The following is a 10,929-nucleotide window of genomic DNA, read 5'->3' on the forward strand; positions in this document are numbered from 1 at the left end:
ATTGGCGACAGTTATACTTTAGCTCAGTGCTAATTAGCAAATGTTACAATTTAAAAAATTAAGGCCTTGGGCACACAGGCCATGCTCCAGATATCTCGGACGTCAGAGTGACATCACTCTCGAGTTGAGTGTGTTTCAGTAATAAAGTCAGATAAGCAAGGAAAACACGATGTTTTGCTTCTTAGCGAGTTTGAGCCATTCATGCATCACTAGCGAAACATTAAATACTTGTTTTTTTGTGGTTAAAAACACCGCTGCAGCATGTCCATGGACAGAGCCTGTAAGTGCTGTGTGAATGGCTTATTTAACAAGTCTAAAATACACAACAGTTACAGTATAGATCAAAAGTTTTAAAGATTCACTGTCATCATCTTGGATTGTTAACCCAGGGTTTGCACGGTAGACACCAACTTGTGTACAAATACTTCCCATTCACACGCCGAGCTGCGGTGAAACTGCAACACAAACTGAGCCTGAGACACAAAATGGAAACAGTGAGCATTCACCTTTAAACTAAATCAGCACCTTGTACTATTGCAAGCGACAGCGTCCCCATTTTTAGGCTGCATTGCACTTTTCACAGTTGCGCTACCATTTGGCGAGTAGTTTGCAAATGTTTGCAGACAGGTCCAGGTCTTTGATATCTTCGATGCTGTGGACCCAGTAGAGGTGGTGAGTGACAGGAGAATAGTGGCTAAGCTGTCATCCCTGTTGGACAATATCTCCCACCCCATGCAGGAGACTCTGACAGCACTGAGCAGCTCCTTCAGTGGCTGCGGCACCCACGATGTGGGACGGAGAGATTCCGCAGGTCTTTCCTTCCTACTGCAGTCAGACTCCACAACAAAGACTTCGTAGCTGACCAAACACACACATCCGCACATGTGCAATAACACTAAGTGTAATTTAGTATTTTATTCTATTGTATATAGTATGTTATTCTTTTTTATCTTATCCTATTCCATTGTTTTCTTAATTTTTGCTCCTGTAACTTTGCACTGTCCACTTTCTGCTGTGACACAACAAATTTCCCACGTGTGGGACTAATAAAGGTTTATCTTTACCTCTTATCTATGCAAACTACAGGTATATGTCGTTGTTATCAATTTTATCTTAACAGCTGCCAGCAACCACTCTCTAGCTGTCTGACGAATACTCTATTTTCTCTCTCGATTAGTGGTTGCCAGGGGTCACTGACTGATCTGTAGGCCTCTGCGATTGGGGCTTTAGCAGTCGATTTCACAGCAGCTGCCAAAAACCTAAAGCAAGCGCTCACTGGTTACTAGATGATCACTGAATATGGAAAACATTTCACCTACTCCATTTCCACATTGTCACTGTGGGTATGTAGCATGCTGGTGTTAGCGTTTAGCTCAACGGTCTCACAGGGCCATTAGCATGTCAGTTATTAGCAGCAATTTATGCTCTCCACACGCTTAAAAACAACTTTTTTGCAGTAAGTGTATTAAAAAATAATTCAAACATTGTGCTTGTTATATTTTCTAATAACAACTCTCTTTGCAGGATCTAATCTGCACTCTTACTGTTTAAACTGTGTAGACCTGCTAGTTTACTTTGACCTAAAAAAAACCCCAAACATCATTGTAAATGTTTGATAATGAAGAAAGTCGGGCTGAATTCACAGCGTGCACATTTTAAATGATTCCCATGTTATGACATTTAAGCTTATCATATTTTTATCCACATTACAGTCTGCATTGTTGCACAATTTGTCTCAGCTGACCAACCACAGAGAAAGCACAGGGCATGATAGAGACTGAAGGCTGAGTAGGTGTTTCTCCTCCGGCAGTGTTGTTGAATGTTGGCTGGAATTCCCTCTTCTCTACAGATTACAGCTTTATAAAGGCACACATTTTCTTCCAGTGGGTTAGCCCCCTGCAGGTATTCATTATACACAAAGAGCCAGGCAACACTCGTTGGATTAGCTCTAATCTGAGAAATAAAACTGGAGATTGCCCACATGCTAAACCATGACAGAAAGAAATTTGCAGCAGCAATAAACACACAGGGATTGTGGCTACTGGAGTATTATGTGAACATACTTGAATGTATTTCACCTCCGCATCCTTTGCACATGCTGCAAAAACACCAAAGACCATAGTTATAATAGACAGAGTAATGCAATATACTCAGTTTTAAAAAAGTAGAGTGAAGAAGTTATAAATGCACAATTTACAAGCTCTAACTAATGTATTGTGAAATATCAGGTGAAAAATGTTTCACAATAGAAAGCACTGAGAATAGGCTCATCTATCAAATATAAATAGAAAACAAATGGGCCGCGAATTCTTTCTTGTTTAAAAAACACAGAAACACTGGAGAAAAGATATGATTTTTTTCCCCTCTTTACCTTCAAGACTGAACGCTCATACAACTAAACAAATTCATGAAAGCAGCTTCTCTAAATTATTCACTACCCCGCTGGCATCTTTGGTTTTCTTGTGCATTATTCTGTGACGCGCACAGCTTGTTGTCCTTGAATAATTTCAGGTAACATTTAACGAATAACGGCAGAGATTTCAGAGGTAGCCATGCTGAAGGACGTTGTGTAAGGCTGCAACAAACTGCTGCAGCGTCACTGTAGCTTGTCAGTAGTGATCACCGTCGCTGTGTTACAGCACTGACATGTAAGCACATTCTGATGCACAGGATGAAAGACTAACTGCACATCTCCAGTGGCTTGCCCCCAGAGCTATCCGGCACTGTTCTGCCATTTCGCAGCATTATGACCGGCCACGGTCGACTGACTAAGTTTGAGCAAAACAACAAATAAGATTATTTCTTACGATCGTGCCGAGCTCATTCAGCTGAATACTTATTGCTCTTTTCAAATGATTGGCAGGTATGCATTCAGTCTACTGATATTTAAATGCTTCTATTGTAGTTATTTAGCATTAGCACTCCCTCGTTCAATAGAAACCTAATGCATTTGTGCTGCATGGTGGACCATGACTCATGTCTTGCCCCACAGCAAAGGACCCTGAAAGCTCTTATTAAACTAAGATTTCAACTATTCATGTGAGTGAAAGTGCTTAGAAAACCATATTGTATGCACCTGAAATGCCTCTTTAGTTAGATAAAATTTTCCTAAAGACATTATAAATGGCATGAAAATGCCATGACAAATCTGACGATGAGTACTTGTCAACTTGGCACAGGTCATCCAAACTGACAGGACTCTGGCTGCAGTAGCAGTAACTCAGATATTTTTATCAGTGCATCGTGATAAAAGGACATGCTTTTGGCTAAGTGTCTCTTTTTTGTTCAAGGGCTCCCAAACCGAGAGATTCCATTTAAAGCTTTCAGACACAAACATCTGACTGGCCAAATATGTAAGCAAATGTGGTGAGTGTGTTTTTCATGGTGAAGTTTTAATAATTGAATTCAGAATTTCACAATGAAGCTTTGAAGCCAAGAGTGGAATGCTTTGTCCTCAGATGATCAGTGACCTCACTGCTATATTTAAAAAAAAAAAAAAAAAACTGTTTCTATAAACATTAATTATATCTATGCAGAGTATGGCTTAACATAGTAACTATCATGAAGCACGCTCGCCCTCGGGCCAAATGATTTGACAACCCTGTCTCTGATGCTCGTGCATCATCCATGACTTGTCTGTTTAAATGAGTTCTCAGAGTTATGATGAAGATTGTTTTGTATTGCTTGCTCACATTGCAGCACGTTTGTTTTTCTATAGTAACTTTAAAAAAAAAAGAAAAGATTTGTGCCAAATGTTTAAAACATATAATGCTCTGATAACTTCAGCTACACAAAGGTTGGAAGCGGGGGGGGGGCACAGCTAGCTGTGCTCGGTGTAGCACGGGTAGCATGTATGTGCTCAATAATTAATTAATCAAATATGGCATCAGATCAGACAAGCTGAAGAGTCAGGCTCATTCCCCTTCACATGATGCATTACCACACTGCATGCTGCACTGCCCTGCACGCCCAGCGCAGGGCGATTCGGGTGCTTCCATCTGCCCACAATTGTTCCACGTCTGAAAGCTGCTTTGCAACCCACCTCCACCCCAGCTCCTCCATTTCTGTTTTCTCTGACTTACTAAATCTCATAGCTGTCGTCACCAATGCCTGCCCAGTTCCAGTATAAATAACTGTGTTTAGAAATATCAATCTTCTTTTGCCTATAGTGATCCAAACTGAAATATGTTTTCATTTGTAGCCTTGTAGCTCCATGGACATAACAAATCTACAGAAAGTTTCCATGTCTAGCCAAGAAAAAAAAAACACATAATGTGTTGTTTTTACTTTTTTTATGAATTAATAAAGCAAGATATATATACAATGTTCGTGCTAAGCTCAAGCTCAAAGATTTACTCTACAAACATGAAAATAGTACTGATCTTTTCATCAAACTTTAAACTTCAGGAAAGAAGTCAAACAAGCATAGATCCCACATCTGTGAATTATCCCTGGTATTGCAGAGCTCCTACTATTATAAACATTCAGAACACATACCCAACTTAGAACAAGGTGACTTTCACACCAGGTGATCCTTTCTATTCGAAATAAACACTAGAAGTTGTGTGCTGTTGTTCCTCCCCTGCTCTCCCTCCTCATCCTGTATAAGATATATGTATAAGTATATGTTTTAAATAACAGCTTTTAATGTCACGAAACATTCCAAGTAAACACTTGGATATAAATTTCAAATGAACTGCACTATATAGTAAATGGGAATTTAAGGTGGACTGATTCTTTTCTACACACTTTATACAACATCCCTCATTCACCCAAGCACTTTTTATATGCTTAAGTGCATTCCATCTAACTTTCACACTCCAACGGATGCATTGGAGAGCAACTTGGGGCTAGTATCTTCCCATATGGAAAAGAAATGGTAAAAACTTATATGATTTACACATGAAAGTGGCCCCTTTCTCATTACTTTCATATATTGTTTTAGTAAGTATCCAAAACATAGAAGTTTCATTATATAATTTTTCAAGGGATCTTATATCTGTTTTCACTCTTGTATGCTTTTCATACAAGTTTCAAACAAGACAGATACAAACTTTATAATATTTATTATTTGCCTGAGGATACTTGGCATGCAGACTGGAGTAGCCATGGATTAAACCACCAGTCTTCTGATTAGTAGATGGCCTGCTCTACCTCCTGAGCTACTGACGCCCACTACAGCATCATCTGAATATGTTTATCTTACCAAACCGCATGTAGCCATTAAGTACTTTCACAGGCACAAAAACAGTCTGATGGAGCTCAAACTCTAAAGATGTTTTTGAGTAAAAAGAAAGAACAATATAAATATTTTCCTCCCAGTTACATAGACTAATAAAACTATGCCAAATGCCCATGTCCAGTCTCACTGTGATCTCCTCTTTCTCTTATTTTTCCCCCTTACCACTGACCAGTCACAGCCCTTCCCTGAGCCTGGTTCTGCTGAGGTTTGTTTCCTGTTAGAGGGAGTCCTTCTTTCCTACTGTCACTAAGTGCTTGCTCACAGGCTATCGTTGGATTACTGTATAAAGCAGTGACTTGTGATTTGGTGTCATGTAAATAAGGAATCAAAATCAGCTTTATTGTCAAAGTATTTGAACACACACTGGCCTGGCTGTTTCTTTCCTATCAGTGAACAAAGTAGACAGCAGACCAAACTGACAACATGTGCAGCACATTTATAGTGCGAGAGTGCAGAGTGTGTTGGAACAAGTTGTGGAATAAATAAGGGGTGGATTACTAGTTACTATAAAACAATATATAAAAGCTGAATTCAATTAAACTAAAACAGTCATTACTATAAATGAATAAGGTTTGCTGTGATTTGACGTTCTCTTCCTGGTATAGCCTTCTAAATTGGAAAGTAGATCAAAGTCTGACTTGTTTCAAAAATAGATCCTGCCTTAACAATCAAGTTAGAGTGCATAATCTACATAAGTAGACAGGGTAAAAAATAGCAACACTGGTGCTAGAAATGTTATTTAAAAGCATTTTAAAATCATACATATTAACTAAAAAGAAACAAGTGAACATTTTAAGGCATTTTATGAATAAACATGCACTTAAGACATTGAAATAATACTACTGGCATTTCCCTACATGATTAATGTGGCTAAAAGAATTCTAATTCTCAGTCCTAATCAGTTTTATTTGTATGGTGTCACATCACAACAGCAGTCACCTCAAGGCAGTTTCTATTGTAAGGTAATGACCCTACAATAATACCGAGAAAGCCCCAACAATCAGATGACACCCTGTGAGCAAGCACTTGGCCACAGTAGGAAGGAAAAACATCTACGACACAATTCAAGAAAACAATATTATCACGACATCTGTATGAAATTGGAAAAGAAATGATTATAATGTCATTACTCACATTTAGCAAATTAATTAGATTTAACATGTCAATGAGAAATGAGAGCAATTACAGAGACATATACAATATTATGTGTGCATTATTAACCCCAACATCAATATTTAGCTCTTTAAATATCACGCTTATTGTTAATACCAGTTTACAAAAGTAAAATATCCTAATTTGGATTTGGTGAGTCAAAGTATTCACTGCAGCATCAACAATGCAGAAGAAAAAGAAGAGCAGGAGGAGGAGGAGATCTGGCTGCATGAACTGGTCTGTGGCGCATTAGTGGAACTGTACATTGCCTACACACTGAAGTGCTCTTACATTAGCCTCTGTCTGAGCAGCATCACACTGGTTGAGTCATAGCAGAGGAAGGATAACTAGCCACAATAAACACTCCTAATAAGAAATACAGTGAAATATTGACAGCTTAATCAAAGTTTTTTTTAACAATGCAGTCTTAAAAATGTATGCTGTTGGTGCAGAAGCACAAAATGCGCTTTTTACGCATCACTCAGAAATGTCTCTTCATTCACACGCATTTAACACTCGTGTTAATTACTGCGAGTTAGGGAATGGCTAAACACTTCAATTGATTAAACGTTAAATAAATGCTTGCCTGTCACCACATGCAGAAAGTATAATCCCCACACTCATTTAGCTTAACTCTCCTCTTATTACCCAGCCAAGCTATCAGGTCTGTCTCCACTGTCTGTTATCCCTGCCCTGACCTCAGTCTTAATGGATATAACCTTCCCATTTCTGCATTTATGCACACAATCGGTCCTGGCCTGCGGCAAGGTGTCACATCAATACATCCTGCAGCTTCACTCCAGCCACAAATTGGGTGAGATAATAAACACAACAGCACAGTGAGGTTCTCTTTGTCTGAATCAATTCAGTCAAGTTGCAATGGGTGGAAATTGTTTGCTGCAATCGATCATTGGATGTTTACAAGTTTTGTTGTTTGTTAACTTTCATATCTGCAATGTAAGCAGCAAATGTGAGATTCGGGACAGTTGGAAAATCAGTCATATATTAGCGAGGAGGGTAAAAACAAGGAAAAAGAACGCTTGGTGAGAATTGATTTTTCCATACTGGATAGCAAACAGGCACACACACTATTGCTGGACTACGGATTTCCACCTATTGATCCACACTGCCAATAACAGAGACATTTGTCATTAGGAATTTGCGATGGTTGTTACAGACTGACCTAGATGGAGGTCTGTAGTGTTGTCCTGCTTTTTTTTTAACCACTCAGAATCAAAGCAAACACAACAAGTGATGAAAGCAAAAAGTAATTGCTCTGTTCCTTTTTATCTTTCAATTGTTTTATTTAAAGAGGGAACTATGTAGACGGTCTCAAGGATCACAAGAAATGAGCAGATTTAAAATCTCAGTCATATCAGCACTTGCTAATTTTATCAAAATTGACAAGGCTTTCTGTAGGAAAGCACAGCTATGACTAATGTGTAATTCTTGCCAAAATAGAAATGTGTCAAATCATAATCATCACATTCATTTGCTACATCGACACCTGCCAGGCAAGCGGGGCATTATGCAATCCAGACTACTATAATAAGAATTGTGTAGTTTGGTGCATTTTCAAGCAAATTCCTTAGTCACAAACTGGCCTGGCTGGTCTGCATAATGAGCTGCTAACTGGTCTTTTTTCAACAAGAGAGTACTGAGCTAAGCTTGCATCAGCTTATCTGGCTGAAATTAATCCTCCTGATTATCAGCTTTCTTCTTCTTCTTATCCTTTAAGAAAAGCCTTAAGCTTCTTTCAAAAACAAAGGGTTCAGGTTTAGTCAAAGTCAGTTGCGGCTGTGGACAAACTCTTTGCAGTTTGTGCTTTAGCCCTGATCCGGACAAGCCGAGCGTGTAATATTCATCTCTTCCTCCACAGCAACTGCTGAAGTGCCCTTGAGCTGAGCACTGACCCCACAGCTGCTTCAGTGTAATTGCTCAGCAGTTGACAGTGCAAGGTTGTAGTCAAACCGGGCAGTGTCAAGGTGTGAGCGTGTGAATGTGTGTAAACCTGCATCCGCCTGCAGCTTCTCCTCAAGGCTGCTCCAATCTGGTCGTCGGTGAGAGCTGCTAACGCTCACCACCAACCACATGATCTCAACAGCATTTAATATGATTGAGAGCCTGGGATGTAGTTGTGTTCGTGCCCTTTCTTTTTCTTTTCTTTTTTTAAGCTCTACTCTCACTTTATTAGGTTCCTCAGACATCTCTAAGGCAGCTGACAGAGTTTGGAGAGCTGCAGCTGATCCTCAACCGTGATGTGTGAAGCAAAGTTGGTGAGACAAAAGATAACAAATTAATTCTCCAGACAGAACTCGGTGCCCTACATGGCAGTTGAGGGACTGGTAGACCAAATATGAGACATTCTTACACTTTGCAGCTTACTATTGAGTGCATCATGTTTGCAGAGATGACTACATGGATTAGCAAATGTTATAGCTGATACTGTGGGCTATTTAGAGAAGATAGAAGAGTCTGCAGCACTATAAAGCTAGTACACACTAATGTGATATTTAAAGCCGCTATAAAAGGACAAGTGACATTCAAACTCCCCTGAACATTAATGGGGTGGGATGGGTGAGTTTGCAAAGGGGTATACCTGCACATGGATAAACAGAGAATGTGTCAACATTGTTAAATTCCTGTAAAGTGATGTCTCCTTATTCACCTTTGTAAATACATCTCATCTTTTTTGTGTTTTCAATTCTATTTGTCTGATTCCACAACTTTTTGTTTTACAGTCACAACATTTTAATTTTCATCCTATACTCCAACAAACACGGTGGCAGTGTTTTTTTTTGGGGGGGTTTCCTGTGCACTTTTGAGCACATTCATCCAAGTTCTGCTCATCAGCTTCTCTGGAATGACTAAATTAAAAAAAATCAGTTTGGCTAATTACGGGCCATCAAGCTCCATAATCCAGCTGGTGAATTTTGGATGCTATGACTGAGGAGTTTGAGTATTAAGCCAGACATTTGGCAGGTGTCTGTGTTTATTCATACGCCATTTCCAGCTCATAAACATCTGTGTCCTTTTTTTGGAATGGCCTACCAACGAGACTATTAGAGCAAAAATGATTTGATGTACTCCGCATGTGTTTGATTGTTTGCGTGTTTTGGTTTTTTTTAGCCTTGAACTTGCAGCACTTTTTATTCCAACCTGAGAAAAAAAATAGTACTAAAACAGGAATGTTTCTTATTGTTCTTGTGCAAAGAAAGGCAGTGGTACAGTGCAGAACTACTCACAGGCATGTGTGACGGAGAAACTGTTGGAGGACTCCAGGTTGTCAACATTGTAATTGAGGTGGAAGGGTTTCTCTGTCACATTCTGGTTGGTGTTATACAGCTGGACAGCAAACCTGAAGGCGCTGTGTTCCTGCACTGTGGAGCGCATGAACAGTCCGCCTACGGGAAACAAAATGTCACATAAGACAGCGCTTTAATTAGTCCATCCCCAGCATGCATAACCCTGCGTTTGCTCTATCTCGAATCCCACTAAAAAGGACGGCAGGCTGACTGCGTGATCGCATTATATCAGAGGCTCGTACGTAAGTTAATTTCAATGGAAGAAAAAAAAAAAACAAGAAAAAAATGTTTAATACATTGTCACACTAAATAATGCGCCATAATTCTCATTTTGACAAAATTATATAAATTCATTTTTTTAACAAACCGCCCACAAAGACGCGCAAAATCCCAGTTTGGGTTGGTAAGAAGTGAAGTTGGCAACGAATTAAGCAAAAAACAAAGAAACAACAACAACAAAAATAAAACCTCAAGCAGTGACTAATTGAGACTTAAAGAGTGGTGTCCTATTTTAGACTGTGGTAAATGTTTTTAAAATGAATATGTAGTCAGTGCATCCCATTGAACTTACCGATGTTGATTTGGTTTGGAAAGCCTGCCAGCGAGTGCCCCAAAGAATTGAGTAAAAAAAGGACTGCCGCTATTGTGCGATGCCACATTTTCTCCGAAAACTGGAATCAGCTCCTGGTCTGTGTGTGACAGAGAGAAAGAAACAGGGAGAACCATGTACACGGGCTTGTTCGCAAAGAAATCCACAAGATGCGGCAGGTCTCTCTCTCTTTCTCTCTCACTCTCTCACTCACTGTGTGCACCCACGTTGAATTTGTGCCAGCGCAACTGCAGCGCCAGCCCTCTGCTGCTGCTGCTGCTGCTGCTGGAAATCTAAAGCCAGTGTTTTATCTCAAAGATGGAGGTGGTGGTGGTGGAGGAGAGAGAGGGGGGGGGGAGAGAGAAAGCGGATCTACGGGTCCCTACTGTGGATAAAGACCACTGAAATGGGCCAGGGAGAGTGAAAGAGGGGAGGGAAAGACAGATGGGGAGGGAGGGGAGCCGGGGTGTCGGGGGGTTGGGGTGGGGGGTAGACGTTTATCAAACTTGGTCTGACGTTGAATTATAATAAGAGCGGCCTCCCGTCTTCCTCCGCGCGTCACTGCAGAGTTGGTGTGTGAGGCGGTGCAGTGTCTACTGGCTTTGGTGTGTGTGTGCGTGTGTGTAGGTGTGCACACACTG

The 10,929-nt window shown here is 40.1% G+C and overlaps 1 protein-coding gene across 6 annotated transcripts in view; it reads right to left on the minus strand.

The window, feature by feature from the left end:
* Positions 1-10,599, minus strand: part of LOC102305150 (glutamate receptor 3) — a 76,603-nt gene extending 66,004 nt beyond the window's left edge. For 5 of the 6 annotated variants that reach the window (XR_006054404.1, XM_042220821.1, XM_005922066.3 and 2 more), the window contains exons 1-2: positions 10,271-10,599; positions 9,640-9,798 (exon numbers count right to left, since the gene is read on the minus strand). Coding sequence is in view for 5 of the 6 variants with exons in the window: in XM_042220821.1 (XP_042076755.1) it covers positions 9,640-9,798; positions 10,271-10,358 (247 nt within the window). In the remaining variant the exon portion in view is untranslated. The remainder of the gene's footprint in view (positions 1-9,639; positions 9,799-10,270) is intronic. The other variant, XM_005922067.3, reaches the window with a different exon arrangement.
* Between the last annotated feature and the right edge of the window lie 330 nt (positions 10,600-10,929).

The sequence above is a fragment of the Haplochromis burtoni genome, unplaced genomic scaffold, assembly GCF_018398535.1.
Source record: "Haplochromis burtoni strain Fernald_Lab_line unplaced genomic scaffold, NCSU_Asbu1 Contig_56, whole genome shotgun sequence".
Lineage (NCBI taxonomy): Eukaryota > Metazoa > Chordata > Actinopteri > Cichliformes > Cichlidae > Haplochromis > Haplochromis burtoni.